At 41.2% G+C, this 24,040-nt stretch overlaps 1 protein-coding gene across 2 annotated transcripts; it reads right to left on the bottom strand.

Moving 5' to 3' along the window:
• Positions 1-1,880: 1,880 nt before the first annotated feature.
• On the bottom strand, positions 1,881-23,404 carry arfgap2 (ADP-ribosylation factor GTPase activating protein 2). Of its 2 annotated transcripts, XM_084436948.1 has the most exons (17): positions 23,314-23,404; positions 22,166-22,284; positions 20,254-20,326; positions 19,199-19,330; positions 18,822-18,902; positions 17,320-17,431; positions 16,367-16,423; positions 15,472-15,524; positions 13,792-13,928; positions 13,549-13,680; positions 11,592-11,711; positions 10,402-10,530; positions 10,013-10,165; positions 9,799-9,925; positions 8,844-8,934; positions 5,243-5,364; positions 1,881-5,133 (listed from the first exon to the last, which is right to left on the bottom strand). In XM_084436948.1, exons 1-17 carry the CDS (start codon positions 23,383-23,385, stop codon positions 5,113-5,115), a joined length of 1,731 nt encoding a protein of 576 aa, XP_084293074.1. In that variant the 5' UTR covers positions 23,386-23,404; the 3' UTR covers positions 1,881-5,112. The 2 variants fall into 2 exon arrangements, with proteins under 2 accessions (XP_084293074.1, XP_084293075.1); XM_084436949.1 differs by lacking the exon at positions 11,592-11,711.
• Positions 23,405-24,040: the final 636 nt, after the last annotated feature.

Below are 24,040 nucleotides of genomic sequence, written 5' to 3'. Positions count from 1 at the left end.
GCTTAGTTCACACGGCAGTGAAATGTGACCCAAATCCGATCTTTTTGCCTACATGCGACTCAGGTCAGATTTTTTCATGACCGTCTGAACAGTGCAAGTCACATGAAATCAGATTTTTTTTTAAATCCAACCTGGGTCGCTTTCAGAGGTGGTATTATTTGCAACGCGCCCGCCGTCTGAACAGTCATGTCGCGTTTAATGCTACTTTTAGGTCTCTAGAGCGGTGACTTGCAAATTCGAGAAGCGTTCCACTGTGGTGTGCTTGTGCGGCATACTGCATGTCACAAGACGATCCTCATCCTTCTTCTCGTTATCATTTGTTCATGCCGTCGCCGGCTTCCACTGCACAAATAGCCTACTTGAAAATCAACCCGTAAAGGCTAACTTCAGTTGTGGTTGTAACGTTATCATGGATGTATTAACCCTCCTGTCATATTCGTTTTTCTGTAACAGCCAAAATATTCCCGGGTCAATGTGACCCAGTGCATATTTAATTATCCAAAAATTGTCAGAAACCTCAAAATTCAGATAAACATTGTTTGTACCTCTTATTACTATCAATTCAATCAATATTTAGTGAAAAAAAAAAAAAGATTGTGTTATTCACCTCTCACAGATCATGGTTCAAATTAGGATAATTCACTAGTTTTTCACAAAAACGTAGATATTACATTAGTTTTGCATAACATACATTTTCTTATATTATTTTTTATACAATTTTCATATTGTTCATTTAAAATCATGCTAAATGAGTCATAAGGATTTTTATTCAAAGTTATTTTTTATTGAGTGTGTGTGCATGCGTGAATGTGTGTGTGTGCATGCGTGAATGTGTGTGTGTGTCTAACCCAGTGGAGCAGATTAGATTAATCAAAGTGTCACTGGTGTGGTCTGTTACTCTCACAGGACAGCAGTCACATGTGATGTCTGAATATGAGAGAGAGAGGGAGAGAGAGAGAGAGAGGGAGAGAGTGTGTGTGTGTGTTTGAGTGTGTGTGTGTTATGATACTTTCCCAGTCATTATGGGAAATAGGTTGTGTAGCACTGTGTGTGTGTGTGTGTGTGTACAGTAGGTGGGGGTGGATAGGACCCTGTAATATGATTTCCATGTCTGTACATACATTTATATTGAAGGTGTTGGATGGATGGATGGATGGATGGATGGATGGATGAATGGAGGGAGGGAGGGAGGGAGGGAGGGAGGGAGGGAGGGATGGTGTCTGCTTGAAAGGGTATTCAAATAGACTATTGTGTGTGTGTATATGTGTGTGGGTGTGTGCACATCCAGGCTTTTTTCCAGTCCGGCTTTTCGGCTCTGCCAGTCATCGCCGAGCGTTGGTCAAGGCAGAACGCGCACACACACACACGTCATATACACACACCCTGCGATCAATAGTTCCAATTAAACCCAAATGACAGGAGAGGAGAGACAGCGAGCTCTTCTGTGTGTGTGTGTGTGTGTGTGTGTGTGTATGGGAGGGAGTATGTAATGACAATATGCATCACAATTGAACTTCTGACCCCTTTTAGCCTCCACTTTCACTGCCGGGTCAGATTGACCCAAATGCAATCTCTGTGATATAAACATGCAGGTGGGGGTTGCAAATACATGACATGAACCATTTTCATTTTACATCTTTATAGTACTAATTAAGGTAAGCAGAAGAGGTTTCATACAAAAAAAATCATTTTAAGTATTTTTCCTAGATTTTCAAACTTTAAAACGGGTCAATTTGACCCTGAATGTAACAGGAGGGTTAATAGAACGTTATCCATGGTTAAAGTTACTTCCATAAACGGTGCGCTGCGCGTGACGTCCTGACGTCTTTGTTATTGTTCTTCTGCGCATGCGGGTCTGTTCAGGGCCGTGGGCTGTTAACACGGCATTCAAATATAGGTTACATTTAAAATGTAATGTGAACAGCTAAACAAAAAAATCGGATCTGTGTAAAAAATCGGAATTGAGCATTAAGACCTACAGTGTGAACTAAGCCTTAAGTCATGCAGTGAAGATCATGCTACAATTCATCCACAAACACCAAGGACCTCCAGTGGTTCATGAAGGGCTGTCTCCTCACTAGCTAGCCAGCTAGGTTTGGCATTAGCTTACTGCCACAACCTCTTATCTCTATAGTGCCCATTTCTCAACAGTTCATTGTGTGGTTAAAGGGGCACAATCGCACTGGTTTCAGTTAATATTTTGATTCATTTTAATTTTTGTTTTATTTAAATGCTTAAATTCTGTGTATACCTTTTTAAAATCACCGTTAGTGTAGCCATTCCATTATATGGGAAATACTGTGGGCAAAACTTCAAAGGGCAAACACGTCCTGTCACACTTTAAAGTCTAGTGACATCGCCGTTTGCTGCATGCTTTGTTACAATATGGAGATGACAAGAATTCCTCCTCATTTCAGCAGCAACCTGTCCAAAGAACATCAGATGCTGCTGAATTATAGTCAACAGTGCAGCTTGGCAGACTGCTAGGTTTGAGATAGTCTGGAGCCTTTCTCGTTCGGTGTTGTTTCGCCGGTCTAGAGCGGAAGCGCGATGACGAATCGCATAATCATCCGGAAGACGAACAGTTGTTGTAATGTTTTTACTGTAGGCTGCACATGAAGTTTCGAGTAGATAACATTCGCGATGGCATCACCAGGCATAACACCGACGAAAATTGTAAAAGAAGATGCGAGGAGAACTACCGGTTAAGGAAAAATAAAGCAAGCGGATGTTGGAGGCGGGCTCTACAGGCTCGAGCCGGATGATGGGGCGGGCTTAAGGCAGTGAAGTAATAGATACCAGGCTCTCCGAGGAGAGACTGGTGACGCGAGGCTAGGTTTTAGACGACACTCCATTCCGAGCAAGAATGTGCTATATACCCCAGTTTGGTGCTACGTCAGAGTGGTATTTGAACTAGGCCTTGGACTGCAAGTTTTTTTTCCCCTTCATCTCCAATACTGACATGACGATAGCAAATAACAGCATATCAGAACTTAATTCAACAGACTATGGGGTACAGATTTGCAATCCAAATTTGAATTGCAGAATTTAATTTCATGCAATTCAAATAAATTAAATCCAATCATGAGCCATGAAAGCCTCATTATAGATCTAGACCTCCAAATGATTCCATAACACAAATCATACAACACAAATAATTTGAAATGCTAAATGAAATATCAAAAAATGACAAACTTTGATAAGGATGGTAAACCCAAAGAACATGGCAATCAACAAACATTCTGTAATGAAAACATTGAGTGAATTGATTTTAACCTGGTAAAGTACACTGAACACAACTGATGATGCATGCATTGCAACAGCTAACAGAAATAGAATTCAAGTTTACTTTTCCAGGCTGTTGTGCTGTGACCAAATCAAAATTGTCTCATGATGCCGTGTGCTATGGGCCTTTGGGTGTTGCATTGTTTCCTTGTTCTCAGTTCAGTTTGGTCAGATACATTCTAGGAAATACACTGTTGGTATCAAACATGATAGTGAATGTGAACAAAACATGTCAAGTCTTTGTAATTACAGTTACCACAGGAGTGCTTTAAGTTTAGAAATGACATGTTTTAGACATACACATTCTTATTTGGATAATGACAGATTTTTAAATGAATTTCACTTTATTGAATTCTGTTTACTTTTTTCCTCAACTCCTAGAATTTCACTCAATTAAAATAAAATTTAAATTACAGAAGTGATTTGGAATTTCATAGCAATTATGAACTCATACAGTAATATGCAATGAAAGTGGCTGGGTCATCAATGGCAGAATGTACAAAAAAAAAAAGGAAAAAAGGAGATACAGTACTTGTAGATGCCATGTTCTGCTGGTGAAACATTTGTCAACACATTATTGGTAAAATGTGAGCTATATGGTCTTTCCTAAGGCGAACAAGGAAACTTAAGTGGGTTGTGTCTAATGTTAGCATCCCCAGAATGGCCAGTAGTGATGTCAAACTAAGCTTCTCCTGACTTACAGGTGTAACTTGGGGAGATTCTGTCATTGACAGCTCAAAGTCTCTATCAAGCAACGAGCAGCATTAAATTCTAGACTGATCAACCGTCATTATTAGTTTGAATCATCTATGCTGCACCTCAGACTCTTTCCATCCTTAATTCATGGCTCTTATTTTGATGGGATAGCACTGGGACAGCCGAGACTTTATAATAAAAAAGAAAAGCACACGTTTTCTTCACGGACAGTAATCCCCACAATGCACCTGAAGTTTGCATGCGGAGTGGTCCATCTTTATGAGCATGAATGAAAATACAGTTTTCTTAACTAGGTATAGGTGAAAAGAACAGCTGTGAAATGTATTCCAGTAGTAGCTAGTTTACTTTTAATACTGTCCAATAATTAATCTCTGCTGCTTGCTAACAGATAATGCAGGTCTGGCTTTAGGGGTGCAGGGTGGGCAGTGCTACACAATGTTACACTGCTGACCGATTACGTCTGAGGCATGCAATTGCGGAAAATTGATGCAAATTTGATTAAAACCAGCCCATCCAGGATGTTCATCGTCGAACCACCTTTTGCTTATGATAGAACACGGAAGATGTGTCCAATATAAGTGTCTCCAATTTCTGTTTGCATTTCAGTTATTAACATTGGTGATGCATTCAATTTCATTGGGTAATCAGAATTGACACTAATCCTGCTGCATGTTAAAAATATACAACTCTGCCTGATAAGGTCATGAGATAGATAAAATTAAAATAATGAAACTATTATAAGCATACAACTACAAGATAGGTTTGGTTACTATATTAATCTTTAAAATATTTAAATCAATAATTTTGAAATCATAGACCAAAAACAGAACAGAAAACAAGCTTTAGTAAGAAGCTGATTCCACAGTTTTGTTTCAGATAATTACTCAACACCCTGTCCAGTGCGTCCAAAATTACATTTATGTCTCCTAGAGAAAAAAATAATACTGTCTCACTCTTATAATTCACCCTTTACAGGTGGAGGGACAGACAGCACAGAGACCCCCGACCCCCCTCCCCATTTCTTGAATTTGAATGCAACAGGCTGTTTTGCTGTAATAGTTAGTATGAAGTAGTCTCTCTTCTGCCAAGCAGGGGGTCATCCAGTTCTGTTCAATAGGAGCCATAGCGATCCTAACACACAGACATATGAGAGACTAGTTAATGTAAAGTCTGAGGCAATTTTGTTTAATTGCAAACTGACAAAAAATCACACTGGTCAATATGTTCGTGTCATTCTCACCTGAATGGTATTCATGACTCCATTGGCAAGTACAGCCATCTTGCCCGCCACAGTCTTCACTCCCTGTTTGAACTGAGCAATGTCTGGACTTGAGGGTAGCACACTGTCAAAACCAGATGCACCTAAAGAGTACGAGAATATTACACTATTAAGTAGTAAGACAACACAACACTGATTAATCACTTGGTTAAACAAGTATATAATGTTTGATGATGAGCACTTCTGCTTTTAATGGCCAATAGCAGGGTGGGAATTACATGGAGGCCATGGCCATCCATGCCCCTCGCTCTAGCTGGAATTCCCTGATATTTGTACCCATGACTTTTGTGCCCTTGCTACTGTCAAAATCTCAAGGTTGCTTTGAAAGCGTCCTGTCATTTTGTTGATATTCCTAAATTAATTCAGTGTAGGCTATGTTATAACAGTATATATTGTAGCTTGAGTGGCTTTGATGCGATGTGACGCAGGCATGTGCATGCGACCAATCCACAACCAATCTATCAATCAAATCAAAGCTTTATTTATCTACATTGTTGCAGCTCTGGTTTGAATAGGGCAGTCAAGCAAGCAAGGTAGCTGGCTAATGAATCATGCCACGTTTCAAAATGCCATTGCCCAACTGTTCTTTGTTTTCAACAAAATAATTTCCAGAGCAGAGAAAGTATTTGTGCCGAGTGATACCTAAGGTTAACTAGCTAGCTAACTATTGTTATTCTAGCTAGCTCCATAGACCACAGGCAGCTTACCAGTTAGTTAGCTAATGCTACATCACTGACAGCCAGCATTGATAGCTGACCTACTGAGTGTTTGACTGAAACTAAACCTTCCATTTTTAATACTAGTGTAAGTTCACAGCCCTAACCCACTACCTTGCTAGTTAGCTAGCCAACATAGCTAGTTAGAATCCGATTACACTTGGCTGGTTCTAGCAATAGCTAACACTACCTAAACTAGTTTCACTGCACTTGCCTTCCCAGAATGTCACAACTGAAACGTCTACAAGATTCTGCTGCTAAGAGCATGCTACATAATTATCTTGTCTAACAGTGGGTTATACAGTTGCTAGTGGCTACTGTTATCGAAATGATTCAACCAAGATTGCATGTCTTATAACAATATTATGGAGGCATTCATGATACAAAAAAGTGAATACAGTAGGCTATTTGTTTTCCATTTCATTCATGTTTCTTATTGGACAGAGAACACAGTTATTATACAGGATAATTAAATTTTAGCCATTTGTATGGTAAAAGAGATAGTTAGGGTCCGAGCACTGGCGGTGCGAGGCCCTATTGAAATTCGATGGATTATTAGGGCCCGAGCACTGGCGGTGCGAGGCCCTATTGAAATTCGAAGGATTATTAGGGCCCGAGCACTGGCGGTGCGAGGCCCTATTGAAACTCGAAGGATTATTAGGGCCCGAGCACTGGCGGTGCGAGGCCCTATTGAAATTCGAAGGATTATTATTATTATTAGGGCCCGAGCACTGGCGGTGCGAGGCCCTATTGAATTTCGAAGGATTATTATTCTCCCTTCTCCTTCTACCTTCTTCTTCCAAAACAAATGCCTTTTTGGCGGCCTAAACATCGATGAAAACGGATGAAACTTTGCAGATACGTCAGTCCCGGTGAAAAATTTGATAATTCATGGGTGACGGAAATGGGCGTGGCAAAACGGCTCAAGAGCGCCCCCTGGAAAATGTAAAATGGCGAGCCCCACCTTTCAGTTTGATGTAGGCGAACAAAATTCGGAGGGCATATGTATTTCATCGAGACACACTAAAATGTCTCTTGGAGCTATACCCAACATGCAACAGGAAGTCCGCCATTTTGCTCTTAATGTGCCATTTTCCCCTTGTTTTTACCATTTCCATGCCTCGTACTTTAACGAACTCCTCCTACAGATTTCATCCGATCAACTTCCTATTCGGTCAGCTTCATCTTAAGACCTTTGTGATCAAAAGTTATCAAAAAATTGAGTTTTCACCAAACACCCTTGCCGTGGCGCCCCGCCAAAGTTTGACATTTTGCCATAAAACACGAAGTCCTCATAACTCCTCCATACATTATCCAATTTGTCCGATATATCTCATGCTTCATGACGGTTCTGTTCTGAACACATCTATGTGTCAGTATTGCGTCATACTTATAGCGCCACCTATTGGTGAAACAGGAAGTCCTCATAACTCCTGCATACATCATCCGATTTGCACCAAATTGCTGACGCTTCATGAAGGTCACCTTCTGAACACATCTATGCGTCGGTATTGAGTCACACTTACAGCGCCACCTACTGGTGAAACAGGAAGTACTCATAACTCCTACATACGTTATCCGATTTACTCCAAATTGCTCATGCTTGATGAAGGTCGCATCCTGAACACATCTGTGCGTCAGTATTGAGTCATACTTATAGCGCCGCCTACAGGTCAAGCAGGAAGTACTCATAGCTCCTACATACATTATCCGATTTACACAACATTTCTCAGGCTTCATCAAGGTACCGTCCTGAACACATCTATGCGTCGGTATTACGTCACGCTTAGAGCGCCACCTACTGGTGACAGGAAGTTTCTCTCAGTACTGGACACCGAAATAGCACACCCTTTAACGGCACCACACCCCGACACGTGTGGGGTGCGAGGGCCCGCTCACTGCTGCTCGCAGCCCTAGTTCAGTTTATATTTGGGTTTCATATGTCCCAAGGTCGTTGTCAAATAGTAGGCCTAACCCAAATATAAAAACTTTAAAGTCAAGTTTTTTTTTTTGTAGGATCCAAATCCTCTTATTTCACTCAATGGCCTTCATGCCCTGACACTTGGCCTTTGTGCCCTAAAAAATTGAGTGACACTGAAGGCCAAAGGCCTTTCCATTAAAATGATGAAATCCCTACCCTGCAGTAGTCCTTTGGAGGTCATTCGGTCCGATTTGCAATGGGCACAATTTTGTCACAATTTTGTCGCAAAATTCGACACAAAATAGCCCACAATGACAGTGGAAACAGGTTTTTTGACATTGTGCTAATTTATTAAAAATCAACATGTAAAATAACATATGTACACAAGTGTGCACACCCTTTGATATGACACCCATAAGTGAGCTGAGGTGCATTTTGTTTCCACTGACACTGCTTGAGATGTTTCTACAACTTAATTGGAGTCCACCTGTGATACATTCAATGGATAGGACATGATTGGGGATTGACAAAACCTGCCTATATAAGGTCCCACAGTTGACAGTGCGTGTCAGAGCAATGAATGTCCTTGAATGGTCCAGGCAGAGCCTGGATTTGAACCCGATCAAACATCTCTGGAAAGACCTGAAAATGGCTGTGCAGCGTCACACCCCATCTAACCTGGTAGACCTTGAGAGGATCTGCAGAGGATGTGAGGAATACCCCAAATAGAGGTGTGCCAAGCTTGTAGCATCGTACCCAAGAGGTCTTAAGGCTCTAATTGCTGCCAAAGGTGACTCAACAAAGTATTGAGTAAAGGGTCTGAATAAGTATGTAAATGTGATATTTCAGTGCATTTTGGGAATTGCAATTCCTGCCCTAGAATTATGAATGTAAAAACACAAAACAGGCAATAATGAACTTTTACCTGATGTTCGGTCACTGCCGTCCCCAAACAGGTCAGCAGAGCTGATGGATGTGCTGCCAGACATGCCCTCCAAGCGTGTCTTTGCATCATACTAGAACCAAAAAGGCATCAGCACCAATTGATTAGATTTTCATAAATCCCAGGTATTTTCATTCATCTCGCTGATTGCAGGACGAGCACCATTGTTCCTACTCGCATCAAACGTCTTACCTGAGCAGTCTACTCGGTAAGTAACTAGCTTACTGATAAAAATGTACACAGTTAAGGGATATGAATGGGACATCTCCAGCTGTGTCAAAACCAGCTGCTCATAACCAGCAAAGACAATGTGAGCAGTTGTGCTTGATTTAACTTACTTTATTGCTTTGGGTCAGTGACATTAGAGTACCGATAATTAAAGGCAACAAATGTCATAGTGGTGTGCGTTTTAACTTGTTTTCTACTATTTTTGTCCACCATTGTTGTCATAAACATTTTTGTTTTGTTTTTGACGTCACTGTCACATTCGCAGAGCATTGTGGGATTTTTTTCTTGTGCGATCCTGCTGAAGTTTGCATTGATGCATTATCAGTAGAATAAACCTGCAAATGGCTCCAAAATGTTTACACTTGCTTCCACTGCTTCATTGACATAATTGAGCAATACCATAATGGTGGGGGACAACATGTAGACAACATCTATACACTTATTGAAAAATGTAGTATTAGTCTCATGACTAAAATAGTATTAATAACGTTTTAATGTCAGCAAGCTCAATTGTGACTAGCAAAACTTGCTAGCTAAAGTTATTGAAACCAAACTGACAGAATTAAAGGAGGCTCCGAAGCACTTTTTGTTATATTTCTTTGCAATTCTCATTACATCCCGACAGCAATCAATAAATGAAGTGCTCTGACACTAAATGCTAACTTTAAAGACCTCACCACTCTAATCAGTTTGTGTTTTGGTTGTTTACCTCAGCATTGCTCTCGCGTCCAAAGAACATATCGGAAGAGATTGCCTTTGCATTGGCAAACTTCTGCCTGGCCTCACTTGACTCTGCAACAGGTGCTGTGGCCTCGGCCTTACGGCGACTGGACAGCCTGAAACACAGGAGCAACAGACATTGCATTAGAACAATGGGCTTTTTTAAAATTTTATATTTGTACTGTATGTAGCCTATATATTACCTCTCTCCAATAGGCTGAATGCTGGAGATTGTGACCTCTTCTTTGGACTCCTCTTTCTCCACGGCCCAAGATGAGGTGAAGGAGGCTGTGCCTCCCTCAGAGTCCCACCGTGATCCAAAACTGTCCCCACTGGTGAAAGGATTGTCCTTGTACCTGTACCAAAACACCCAAGACATATGGTCACTCAAAAAACTCCAAAAGCAGTGGCCTTGTACAAGATATTCAATTATTCATAATAGACTAGATCTGCCTGGCCTTCGGGTTGCTGTGTCCAGGCATTACAAAGGGAACTGCATCAAGGATATACATATACGAACTAGACCATTCTATATTTGCACCATTCAAAAGAACTGCAGAAGTGAAAAATGGAAGCCCTGTGAGAGACATACTTGGGGGGTCCAGATGTCAAGCCGGGCTCATCAAACATATCGAATTTGGAGTGAGGGGAGGATTTTGCCCCAACAGGCGTCTCCTGTTCAATCACCTGCATCTCCGACATCACTGAGTGAGACACAGCACTGAGAAAAATAATACATACACCATGAGAACACACAGACACATTCCTGCATGTTCATTTATCATCCAGCCATTGACCATAAATATTGAGGTCTGGTTTGTAATGGTTTTGAACTAGGGTTGAAAGGACATAGCGGGTAACTAGTGGTGATTAGACCCTTTCATTAATCTGACATTCTGCATTAGGCCAACACAGGTGGGGGTGATTTCAGGGAATACATGGCAATCTTTCTGTAATTTCACTGTTAATTAATACCTACCCTACGTATCAATTAATACCTACCCTTATCAATTAATACCTACCCCACTTTGGATGTCATGTTCCAGGGCGTGTGCCCCCCCGAGGAATATCCACAAACACCACTAATTTCAAACAAAATCAGCCTGACACACCAACGAGTTTCATTGTCAACAGGACACCCTGGCACACAAGATGAATGCATCTTACATACACATGCATAAACCTATAACAATAACAATTCATGATTTTATGAGTTATCAGATCAAAACTATGTTATTGTTATTTAATTTATTATGTACTGATCAGATGTATCCAGACTGAGTGAACGCTGGGCTGCAGGGTGATTGTTATTTGTGTGGGGGGGGGGGGGGTAAACTATTCAAGAGGGGGGTGCTTACTGGTTAAGGTCTTTTTTATGCTGCAGTAACGCCGAGATTATTAGTCTCTGTTCATTGCCATAATAATAACATACATTTTCAGCTCATTTAAATTTACATCCGTGTTGGCCTTTTAAGTTTGGTTGGAGAGGAGGCACTGTGACAGCCAATGGACCATTCTGGAATGACATGACATCAACAGTCTTGCTAATGACAATTAACAATTAAAGCTGCTATGCAGCAATTAGCCGGGGCCAGGCAATTTCAGACAAGTTTAGGAGCAATAAGCGAGAGAATAGGAAGACAAGAAAGTTGACATCCCAATGTTCATTTTGCATCAGTTGAGGATTGAACTTGTAACCTCTGTCACCAAGCAACATCCTCTATCTCACTGAGCTAATTAGCAACAATTCATGTTTGGCTTCAAATTGACTAAGCCAGTCACCAGGGTGCAGGATAAGAGGTCATAGTCATTGTAATCCTCGGCGCGGGTTGGGTAGGGTTGCCAACAGCGATGTCTCCGATTGGTGGAGCTTGCGTTGGATTGTGGGTAGTGTAGATTTCTCTGTATGAAGTGTTGGTTTCAGAGGACAGAATTAAACATATTTTCAAAAATTAAATTTGAGATAAAATTCTGAAAAAATCACACTGCATCTACCATGTCATGACAATTTTGCCCTAGTTTTTCATGAACATTGGACATTTATTGAGAGAGAATTTGTTGTAAATTTACAGTATTGCTAATAGTAAAACATTTTGATGCATCATGCGCTCAGTTTTTGATATTTCAAAAATCTGTCTGGTTCGTTTGGTGTGGGCTGTCTGATGCAGTGTATGCATTTTGGTTGCAATGGAAAAAAAATGTGGGAGGAGTTAGGTTTAGATATATTCTTTTCCATTGACCGTTTGAGGGTCAAAATTCTGAAAGAAATCACACTACATCTTGGATATGTTGCCAATGTTGTCACTTTTTATGAGGAAGATCAGACATTGATTTGGCGAGAATTCGTAGGAATTGTGTACAGAACTGAAGTAAAACTTTGATGCGCTGTGGGCCCATTTTTTTATATTTCAAAAATCTGTGAGGATTGTTTGGTAAGGACAGTCCAAAGAAACAGTATATCAATTTTGGTGTCAATTGAACAAAAAATGTGGAAGGAGATAGGTTTTACAGTTTATGAAAAAATCAGAATGATGGACTTCATAATTCCTGCAAGGTCAGAGCATATGAAAGTTGTGTGTCACTTGGGACTACGTTCACGTGGTGGTTTTACAGTGATAGCACCTATGGCTGATTTGTTATGATTTTTTAAAGTTTTAAACTTTAGACTGTTGCTGTAGCGCCACCTTCAGGTTTATTGACCTACAATGCAGGTTGAGGACTTTGGGTATAGGACTGGAGCTATGTGCAAGGTTTGGTGATGTTTTGTCCACGGGAAGTCAGACTTCAGTGGAAGATGGATAATAATAATAATAATAATAATAATAATAATTAAAGCTGCAAGCAGCCTCTATAGGGGCCAAGCGCAATAAACACATCAAAGGCAACAAGCGAAACAAGCCATAGCCACATTAGAACTAGGCGGCCATTGAAGTCAATGAAAATACAATGAAAGCGCCGGAAATGAGCTCTCTAGCGCCCCCATTTGGTTAGATTGGGCCAATAATGGAGAGGTCCCTTTCTGTTATGTGTCCAGACATGGCTACAAAGTTTGGTGGTGTTTGGTCTATCCACTGAGACATTATACACCTTTATGTAATAAGCCCCGCCCAAGCATCACACACTGCAAACTGAATTGCCCCAGAAAGGCATATTTTTATAACTTTTCAAAAATCTGCCGTGATAGTCCTGTAGATATCGGTCCTTAGATTGTGTACCGGATTTCATGCAGATTGGTCAAAAAATCTCTAAGAGGAGATGATTTTGTGTTTTTTTAAAAAATAAATCAAAATGGCGGAAAATCTATATAACCGGAAGTTATGGGTCCTTGAGGGAAATTTGTTCATCATGAGGAGAGACATATGTATGCAAAGTTTCATGTCTGTAGGTCAAACGGGGCCTGAGATATGCCTGTTCAAAGTTCGCGATTTCAAACGGTTCCTATAGCGCCACCATCTGGCCAATCGATACAATATTTCTTGGAGCCTAGTTTTCCAAGGTGGGTGAGGTGTGAGAGAAATTAACTTTTGACCAATCACACACACAGAGTTAGCCGTCATAATAATAATAATAGGGAATGAGTACAATAACAATAGGGTCCTCGCCCTTTCAGGGCTAGGCCCCTAATAAAAATAATAATAATAATATTGGCAAATACAATAGGGTTCCGCCAGCTACGCTGCCTGGCCTCTAATCACAACTGTGACGTTCTACTAAGGAAAAAAACATGTTCTAATTTTACCTCCGGTTGCCAAACCCCATGCCCAATCTCTCAGCCTGCTCCCTCTTCTTCCCTTCCAGGTTCTGAAGCTTTTTGTCCTCCATCTTTCTGTCAATTTCCAGCTCCTTGTAGGCCAATCGCATTGATGCCACACTGCAACAAGGAAAATAATCATTTGAAACCAGCACTTTATAAGTGTTGTTTTGGACCAGATACCAACCATTTGTTTTGAAATGTGAACATATCCAGAGCAGGCTTACTCACATGGACTCTTCAGCCTGCTTCTTGGCCTCAGCAGCCTGTTCTTCCCTCATCTTCTCAGCCACCTGCGCCTGCTTCTCCACCTCAGAGAAACTCTTGCTGCTCACTTTCTGGGCCCCAAGGCCCCTCTTAGCACCCAGCTGGAGGTGGGATCACAGAGTTAGAGCTACACACATAGCAGAATAACAAAAAGTTACAAAGGGGTCCGAGCTATATACAAAGCCCAACTAGTGTAACAGCTTGGCACTAGCAGCCTCAATGATCCAAGGGGATAACCAAGATGGACCCAGAGAGAAATTGTTAACTGTGATACATCAGAGTATGAGATGTTTAGGCCTATTTTTTTTCAAAGCAGCTTTCTCTTTTTTTGGGGGGGGGGGGGGGGGGGGGCAGAGCAATAGGGCAAAATAAATGATTTTTGGTGCTCAACTCAATTCACATGCTCTCATCAGTCAAACTATAGACGTGTCTATTCTTCACACGCTACACTATGGAAGAGAACAAGTAGACATGGAGCTGGTTGCGAAGAAAAATGTGCCTCCGTAACAGTTGGGAAAGTTGTGAGCCCACTTTGATCATCTTCAAAGCCAGACGAGTATGTTTTCTTCACGCACCTTAGTGGGTAGAATAGGCTATAGGAGAGCATGCAGCCTTGTTTTATGTCTGTGTTCTGACTTAAAAGAAATATGTTTAGAGACTTGAATAGGCTATACCAATGTCCAAAGTAGGCTATTTATTTAAGTTTGGCACATTGTGCTTTTTTGGGGTTGTTTATTTTTCGTTTTCCTACGTCAAATATCCGTTCATGAAACAGTCACTCAGGCATTCCATTGCACTCTTCTTAATTCTATTAAAAAGGTTAGTTTAGATTAGATATTACCTTTGATGGGCTAATATCAATGTTCTAATTTTAGCATAATTTAATATTACAGGCTATTAGGCTAGCCTACTCTTCAATTAAACAAAATAAATCACATCTAGATCTTTGCGAAGTAATAAGCTGTAAAGACAGGCTGAACTACTGTTCTGGGGAGAGCGAAGAGACCCTGCGCAACAAACGCAAATTGACTGCCACTGAGTGGTTGTGAATCACTATTTTAGACTAGTCTTATAGTCAGGCGAGTGGTGGTGAATCTGTTTTAGACTAGTCTATAGTCAGGCGAGTGGTGGTGAATCTGTTTTAGACTAGTCTATAGTCAGGCGAGTGGTTGTGAATCTGTTTTAGACTAGTCTATAGTCAGGCGAGTGGTGGTGAATCTGTTTTAGACTAGTCTCTAGTCAGGCGAGTAGTGGTGAATCTGTTTTAGACTAGTCTATAGTCAGGCGAGTGGTTGTGAATCTGTTTTAGACTAGTCTATAGTCAGGCGAGTGGTGGGGAATCTGTTTTAGACTAGTCTATAGTCAGGCGAGTGGTGGTGAATCTGTTTTAGACTAGTCGTATAGTCGGCTGAGTGGTTGGGAATCTCTGTTTTAGACTAGTCGTACAGTTGGTTGCAAAACCACCGTCTAGTCGTCAGTGAAAATATTTGCTGCGTACATCCCTAGACTGAAGAAATGAAGGTTAAACAAAATGTAAAAAAACAACAGTTAATCATGTTAGGCAATTCAAGTGTCCATTTGGCGTAGTGGACACATGTATTTCCTCACTCCTCAGTTGGTTCTGCTGCGGGTAATGTTACTCACCCCTTTCTTGGCAGTTATAGGCTTCTTTTTTCCAATAATGGAGGGCTTCACATCTGAAACACAAATGACATCATGGCAAACGAGTGGACACACCGATAGGCTATTCAACTCAGGGTGACAGAACTAAAGAGGCCATCCCTTCTACTATCGGATGGGTAGCTGGCTATAGGGTTAGTGATATTTTCACTCCTCATATGGAAAGCGACATGCAAGATCGACAATAAACTACTGGAGATTGATATACAGTAGGGATAGGAATTCAAGTAATTTTCTCAACAGTGATTTGCATCAACTGCCATTACAACAGTTCTCAAATCCACACCCCCACCCCAATGAGGCTAGAAGGCAGCCCAACGCCTCCGCCCGTGCCCCCCTCTTCCCCTGTGAGGCTAGGAGGCAGCTCAATGCCTCCGCCCCTGCCCCCCAACTACCCCTCTGCCTCCACTAGACCATTCATTCAGAGTCAGGTAAGGGGTGAACTCCAAAGGCTACAAATCAAAAAGGCCTCTGGCCCTGACGGAATTAGCCCCAGGGTGCTTAAGGAGTGTGTGAGACAGCTGGCTGGCGTGTTCCAACACCTATTCAACCTCTCCCTGGGGCTGAAGAAGGTACCACAGCTGGGAAAGACCTCCTGCATCGTTTTATTAGAAGGCCAAGCACTTGGCACGTAGCTCAACAAGAACATGACTTGTTTTTGTATTGTGTGGATTTCAGACACGATTTTAAAGATATTTTTAATTTAAGATAACTAGAGTCCGGGCACAGACCCTCATGTATTCGTCATTTGATTCCTCTTCCTCCAACTTCCTCTGCAAAATGCCCGGTCCGACTCACTGCTGTACAGCAGCTATAATTGAGCATGTTCCTTCTATCCTTGGAGAGGACAGGGACTCACCGGTGGAAGCTTTGGGTGATGTGCTCAGACCCTCGATGCTGGGACCCTCCTCTGATTCTGGGAACAATCAAATTCTTTGGTGAGCACAAATCATTGTGTTTGGTAAAAGGTGCTACACATAATATTTTTGTCGTTTCCTACTAGGGCTGTCCTGAATAACATTTTACAGGCTTCTAATACTCTGGTGTGAACGAACGAATACCAAATATTATTTGTTCTCAACCCCTTGGTGGCAGCATTGCATAGTCTATATCTACCGGTGACAAGCTGAGCAATGCACGCTAGATAGTCATTGCCTTGTTGTACAACTTTTGCCACCTGCTACTTGTAGATTGTAGGTTTGCTAGATTGTTTAGCTTGCTAGCTGACTATTTGTTTATGATTTAATCATGTGAGGGTTTATTTTATCATGGCTTGTTACTGTGTCAGTCTGCCCAAGTTTAGGTTTCACTTTCACGTTCTGACAAGTAGGTTTGATTTTCGCATTCTGGCTACATCCATAAACTCTTGAAAACCACTTCCAATTCAGTTTTATAAAAAACATTTTTGTACCACCATAAACTAGAGGCTGATAGTTTAAAAAATGGCTTAAAAAATGTTTTGTGGGCTGTTTGCTACCAAACATAGGCTACGGCATCCTAGTCCAGCTTTGCTCATTCCAACTCTCGCCCCACCAACGTGCTTGTGTCGGTAGCTGGGTTAGGGCTGTCAATTTAAGAAGCATTTTAGCCTCCGTCTCTCCTCCACTCCGGTGCAGCAGTCACTCAGTGTAACCTTACAGCGACGGTGGCATCGGTTTGGAGTATCGGGACAAAAAACAAATACTCCAAATAATGAATTGAGCTCCTGTCGCTGGGGCAGAAGTAAAGAATGTAGTTTTCTCTTATGTCAAGGTTGGTGTAAATACTGACTTGTATTACTATTACTGCACTCATGAAGTCATGTGTACTCACGGGTGTTGCTGGTCTCTGCAGCTTTGGGCATCTCCTCCATCAGCTGAGGGGTGATGGCTGCTCCATTCTGCTCTGTTAAGGAGGGGGACGCCATGTCCCAGCTGTTTGCAGGCTGAAAGCAAGCATGAACGCAATGAACGCAAGCATTAATTTACAAGATTAGTTCACTATATAACAAAAGGTACAAAGACACAAGCTGTGTTCGAAATCCTTTTCTCACTCCCTATTCCCTATGAGTTTTTGCCATATAGTGAACTATATAGGGAATGATTAAACGGTTTTCTGACACTACATGGAACGTCATTGCTTCGGATATTCATGAACGCAAGCAAGCAGTACGCGCCCAGTACAGTCAGCCAAAATTCAATACTTCGCCCTACCACGTGGTCAGAGCAACCACGACAGCGGCAGCAAAGTTTCAGAGAGGCATTCGGACCACTCCAGACCACCTCCTTATTCAGTGCTGCACAATAGCTGCCAAGAGGCGTCGTTGAGCAAGCAAACTCAATTTGTCTGGCAGCAGGCCTGTCTATGCTATAAAGGCCTATAGTTTAAACAAGCATATTTTTGTATTATATCGTGTATAATGTACATCGTATTGTATATTGTGTATATGTGACGCGCTCTATCAAAATGAGTCAGATGTCACAATGGCTCATTCGTGGGAAATGCAATTTTAAGTGAACACATTGATTTTTGTCCGTTTAGGGCTTTTAACAGATTCTAATAAAGCATTGGCTTTCATAATATGTAGGAATTATGTCTCATTTCGACTGGGAAATATATATTTTCAGTGTAGAAACGAGTTAGATTTGTAACCCTAAAAATTTAGCTAAAGTTAGGCTGCTGCTGACAGTCGGGCTGAGTGCTCCTGAAAAGTTGGTCAGAAGCGCATCACCCCCAAAGAAAACGTGGCCAGGGGAGGCCAAAATACACCAAGCCAACAATTGCCTGCCTCATTTCACTTTTCGTTTCCGGGCATGTGTGAGAATAAACAACATTCCAGCCCAGAGGGTAGCCTCAGAGTGCCAGTCATTGCTTAGATCAGAAACGTGATTGTCCTAGATCCTGTTTCTACTTATGAATGAGCCAACCAATCAACCCACCGTTCGTCCGTCCCTTTGTGCATCCATCATAGTACTAGAGCCCATCATTCATTGGTGCGAGCCACAGTTCATTTTCCCATTGCCAACACATATTGCTTTGTACACTCACTATAGGGCTGCCGTTGGTATTCAAATCTCAGTTCAGTATTCAGAAGCTTCGCTCCATGTAGGGAAACGGCTACACTGATGGTGATTTTAAGAAGAAATAATATCAACTGAAACAAGCGTGACTGTGCCCCTTAAATAAATATCAAATAAAGAAGAATCAAGGGTGCCTAAAGTGGGATTTTGAAAGGTCCCCGTAAATTGCAAATCAGTGCCACTTGCGGTACCACTCAAAGCAGGAGACCTGTGCCCATGCATGTCTTGAATGTGTACAGAAGAATACAGGCATACCTGAGTGTGCTCAGCAAAGAAGTCACTCTCTTTCTTCCCAGGAGCCTCTTCCTGGGTGCTTACTCCCGGATCAATCAAAAGCTGTGGGAGACAATGGAGAGGTATTTGCTGAGTATTGTGAATAATAAGACAATACTTTCTACTAAAAACATACAATTTTCAAAATACAATTCTCCTGATGACTCAGTAAACATGTAAATAATGATTCCAATGATATTAAAAGAGACATGAATAGAAACATGTTCTGCCATGTAGATAAGTAGTAATCAGAAGCCAGTTTATTTACAGTGAAAGTACATTTGACATGCCTAATAGAGGAATGATAAAATACATATGGGGCAATACCACTGATAAACCGATGATACTTAGATACTCACTTCTGAACCGTACTTTGACAGGGCAGCGTTGGCTTGCTGTCGAATCTTTTCCCGGTACATTTGGGCTGCTCGGCTGTTGTACTTGGCGTTGGTCTCGGTGGTGGAGCAGCCATGCTGCCGGAAAAACACCGTCTTTACACACAGAAAAAAACAGTGAGGGAAGACAAAAGGATAAGTTACATCACTCTCAGCATCAGCAATTGATACTATTCTGCACAGAGGTCAGAAGTAGGGCTGGGTATCAATTCGAATTTCAAGAATCAATTCCAAACCGATTCACAAGGTTCAGAATCGATTATCACGATTCGATTCGATTCAATATCGATTCGGTTAGTGTTACCAAAAACTTTTTTTTTTTAGCTGAAACCTTAATTACATGACTGCCAAGTTATGCACTCATTTGATCCAAATGCATTGTAGTTGTTGTTGTTGCTTGGCAACCCTTTTGTAAGAGGAACTATTTTTCTCGGCGGAATTGAGGGAATGATGCTTCGTTTTGAATAAATCGTAATATTTTACATTGCTGTGTGTTTATTTTACACTAATAGATGTAGTAACCGTTGTATAAAAGCAATAAACCACTCGAGGCCGTGTGGTATAGTGATTTTATAAAAGCTAGGGGGGTTTTAGGCACTCCGCTTCGCGTCGTGCCTAACAACGCCCCCTACCTGTTATAAAATCACTATAACACACGGCCTCGAGTGGTTTATTGCTTAAATTCATTCCTTCATTCATTAAATTAAAGATCGATTCAGAATCGATAAATCAAATTTTTTTTTTAACCCAGCCCTAGTCAGAAGCCAGAATTTAGACATTATAGCACAAATCCAACCACAAGCCGCACTATATCAATGTTTTATGTTGGCTACATTACAGCACAAATCCAACCACAAGCATGATGTCAATGTTTTATGCTGGTATTGCCCCAATAGACATTTTGAAAAAGACAAATATTCAATTGTCCCTAGGTAATTTGTTAAATTTACCATAAACCAAGTCATTAGCAATAACCAGTTGCTGTAGCTATGGGGTCTAGATGGTTAATATGTCCTTACTGCATTGGAATTTCCTCCGACTTGCATACATCTCAGCTGAAACCAATTCCAGTTGGAGTCAAGCTCAGTGGATCTGACAAAAACAAAGCAGTCATCAACAACATGCTTCACCAGGACCAGGCATTAAAAGTGTGTTCATTTCTACTGATAACAGAGTCAACTTCAAAATGTATTCCCACCCGAAAGCAGGAATGGGTGGGTTACGAACTGATTCACACGTATGCACTTTGTTATGCTAGGTCACACACACACACACACACACACACAAACAAACATACTGCAACTTGTTTAAATGTGTCATTATGTGGTAGATCTTCACCTGACTCTTCTCATTAACATTAACAAACAGTTTGAAGGATGTAGTTCAAAGTAATCGAACTGATTTTGTAAAACAGTTTGCATATTTGTGTGTATGTAACAGATGTCACTGCAACGCTCGTCAGTATTGCTTCCACCCTCACTTGCCCATGCTGGATCCAATCCCAGGTCTTCTGACTTGCCAACGCACATGACAATCTCTGAAAACACCACTTTAGCCAACTATGCCACAATAAGCTGGTGACGCAATGGTGTGGGTGGGTAGTAATACTGAGGAGTGACTCGGTTACATTTACAGTCAAGCCGGAAAGTCTGCACATCTCTTTCACCTTCTAACCCTAACCCTATTACGTTACAGACTTATTCTGCAATAGATTAAATTCATTTTGTCTCAGAATTTTACACAAAATAGCCCATAATGACAAAGTGAAAACAGGTTTTTAGACATTTGTGCCAATTTATTAAAAATCAAAATGTGAAATATACAGTATGTACACAAGTGTGTACACCCTTTGATATGATCTCTATTATCATGCAAAGCATACATTTGATTTAATTTCATTTTATTTTAAACTTGGGGGGGGGGGGGGGGTAGAGCAATAGGGCGAAATAAAAGATTTTGGGCGCTCAACTCAACTGCTCTCATCATTCAAACTAAATATAGACGTGTCTATACTTCATAATACTCACATTGTGCTTTTCTTCTGTAATTTATTTTCTATATTTTATTTTTAACATCAACTATCCCTTCATGAAACAGTCATTCAATTTCGCTCTGCTTAATTCAATTAACAAGCTAGTTTAGATATGACCTTTGATAGGCTAATATCAATGTTTTAATTTTAGTCTAATTAAATATTACAGGCTATTAGGGTAGCCTACTCTTCAATTAAATAAATCACATTTAGATCTTTGCTAAGTAATAAGCTGTAAAGACAGGCTGAACTACTGTTTTGGGGAGAGCGAAGGGACCCTGCGCAACAAACGCAAATTGACTGCCGCTGAGTGGTTGGGAATCACTATGTTAGACTAGTCTTATAGTCAGGTGAGTGGTTGTGAATCTCTATTTTAGACTAGTCTTATAGTCAGGTAAGTGGTTGGGAATCTCTATTTTAGACTAGTCGTATAGTCAGGTGAGTGGTTGTGAATCTGTTTTAGACTAGTCGTATAGTCGGCTGAGTGGTTGGGAATCTCTATTTTAGACCAGTAGTATAGTCAGGTGAGTGGTTGTGAATCTGTTTTAGACTAGTCTATAGTCAGGCGAGTGGTTGTGAATCTGTTTTAGACTAGTCGTATAGTCGGCTGAGTGGTGGTGAATCTGTTTTGGACTAGTCTATAGTCAGGCGAGTGGTTGGGAATCTGTTTTAGACTAGTCGTATAGTCAGGTGAGTGGTGGTTGAATCTGTTTTAGACTAGTCGTATAGTCGGTTGCAAAACCACTGTCTAGTCGTCAATGAAAATAGTCACTGTGCAAAAACTGAACTCAATCTATTGTAGAATAAGTCTAATGTAATAAAATGTAGAGAGGGTGAAAGGGGTGTGCAGACTTTCCGGCTTGACTGTAAAACTGTGTTTGTGATACAATCACGGCTACCTGATGAAACTCAAGTGTACTCCCAGTGATCGGTGAATGCCAGAGCAGTCAATGCACAGGAACACTCCATATGTTATACTGGCCCAACTGGGATTCTTGGCTGCACAGTCAAAGCATGCCTGGGAAAAAAGTACATGTCCACATAAAACATATTATAGATATTTTCAGTATTTTACTTTAGTGTTGTTTAAAGAGCAAAGTGGAATATGTTTTTACCATTTATCTATGTTAGCTAGACTAGTACTAGCCCTGGTCCAGGTCGGTATATTATTCGGGGTTATGCATTATTATATAGCACTAGTGGCTATATATTATTGACACGCGTAGCTTAGACTAGCTGGCGTCAAGAATTAGCTAGTGCTAGCATAGCTAGAAGCTAGTAGTAGAGCACACTAGCTACCTTGATTGCTTAGCTAAGACGTTGTGACGTTCAGAGTTAGGGTGAGTCTCAGCTAGCTCGCTAATTCTACAAGCCAATTTAGCTAGATAGTCATATAGAGCTAGCTACGCTGACACGCTGGTTAGCTAGCACTAGCTTACGAAGTCAGCTATAAATTCATGGTCATGGCTCGATAACTAGCATAGCATAGTTACCAATATAGCTGGGTAGGAGAATCAACTAGCTAGCTACAGCAGTACAGCTTGGTTCCGAGTTCAACTAATTCGTGCTATAGCTAACGTTAGCTAGTATACTTAGGCTAGGCCTAGTATAGTATTATAGCTACTAGCTAACGTTACGTTTAATTGGTAGCTAACGTTAGCTAGCACTAGATCAGAGGAAACAACAGACAGCACCCACTGGGCACTAATTTAGCGCTACCGTAGCTAGCACTAACCTTAGTTCCGCCATTTATCTCGTTGACTAGTATGTTATACGTGGCTTTACTGGCGGATTGATTCACGGTGAGAATGCTAGATTGAGATTTTGTGCTAGCATTGCAAAGCTATGCTATCTCGCCAGCTACCGGCATTGAGAGAATGGCATGATATAGCTAGCATAGCACTAGGCTAGCTGTGTTTAGCTAGGAATGTCTGGCTGGCTAACATAGCTAAAAGCCGTAACTCCACAAATGGATAAATACATGCATCTCCGATTTCCCTATCTCTCGCTGGATAGATACGTAGCATTTTATATATCTTCCTGTTACCTTATTTGTTGGAATAGATCTTAATTTTTTAAAAATGGTCAGGATTTCAGACTTGTTTGGTTCCGTAGCCATCTTGACACAGCCTGCTGCTTCTTCTTCTCCCAGCTTAATGACGGATCGCGAACCAACTTAAGGTGCATACCGCCACCTACCATACCGGAGTGCAACATCAGGGTACGTCAGGTTACTACAAGTAGGCCTAACTGTTGCACTCGCAATTTTCAACTATATATTTGTTCACACGGACAATTAGATATAGCTGCTGTCAGGTCAAAGAGCAAAAATTCAGAAAAGTAAACAGTAAGGCTGTGTTCACACTAGACTTCTTTTTTTGTGCGTGGCTGGAAGCCAGCGCACCATAGATATCGTTTGGTTGTCACTCCCTCCCTCCCTCCGTCGTGTTGTTGACCTGCAGTTCTATGTTGCCACCACAAGAGGCAGTGGTCCCAGCACACCAAAATAAATACAATATGACACAGCACACTTTCCAGATCCTTTGTGGTGTAGTGGATAAAGTGACTGACTTCTATGGTAAAGGTCAGGGGTTCAAGCCCTGGTGAGGGAGATTTTTTATAACTGGATGTTATAGAAGCTATGTAAAAATGTGGTTACCTGGTGGTGCTATGTCAGTTATTGAACAGTTATCATGTGCAGTAATTGATTAATTTGAAATACTCCTGTTTTGAAATGATACCTACAGTATAGGTGTCTCAGTAATTACCCATTA

This window comes from Borostomias antarcticus (assembly GCF_949987555.1).
Source record: "Borostomias antarcticus genome assembly, chromosome: 4".
In the NCBI taxonomy this organism is placed as follows: domain Eukaryota; kingdom Metazoa; phylum Chordata; class Actinopteri; order Stomiiformes; family Stomiidae; genus Borostomias; species Borostomias antarcticus.
Note: the sequence above shows the minus strand (reverse complement) of the source record. Positions and strands in the feature narration are given on the sequence as shown.

Bases quoted from the DNA above. Each gene is read 5' to 3' on its own strand.
- arfgap2 (XM_084436948.1), bottom strand. From the start codon at position 23,385: ATGGCTACGGAACCAAACAAGTCTGAAATCCTGACCATTTTTAAAAAA. The intron at 13,681-13,791 runs GTGAGTAAGCCT...TCCTTGTTGCAG, and splicing joins AAGCAGGCTGAAGAGTCCAT to TGTGGCATCAATGCGATTGG. The intron at 9,926-10,012 runs GTAATATATAGG...CCTGTGTTTCAG, and splicing joins ATTCAGCCTATTGGAGAGAG to GCTGTCCAGTCGCCGTAAGG.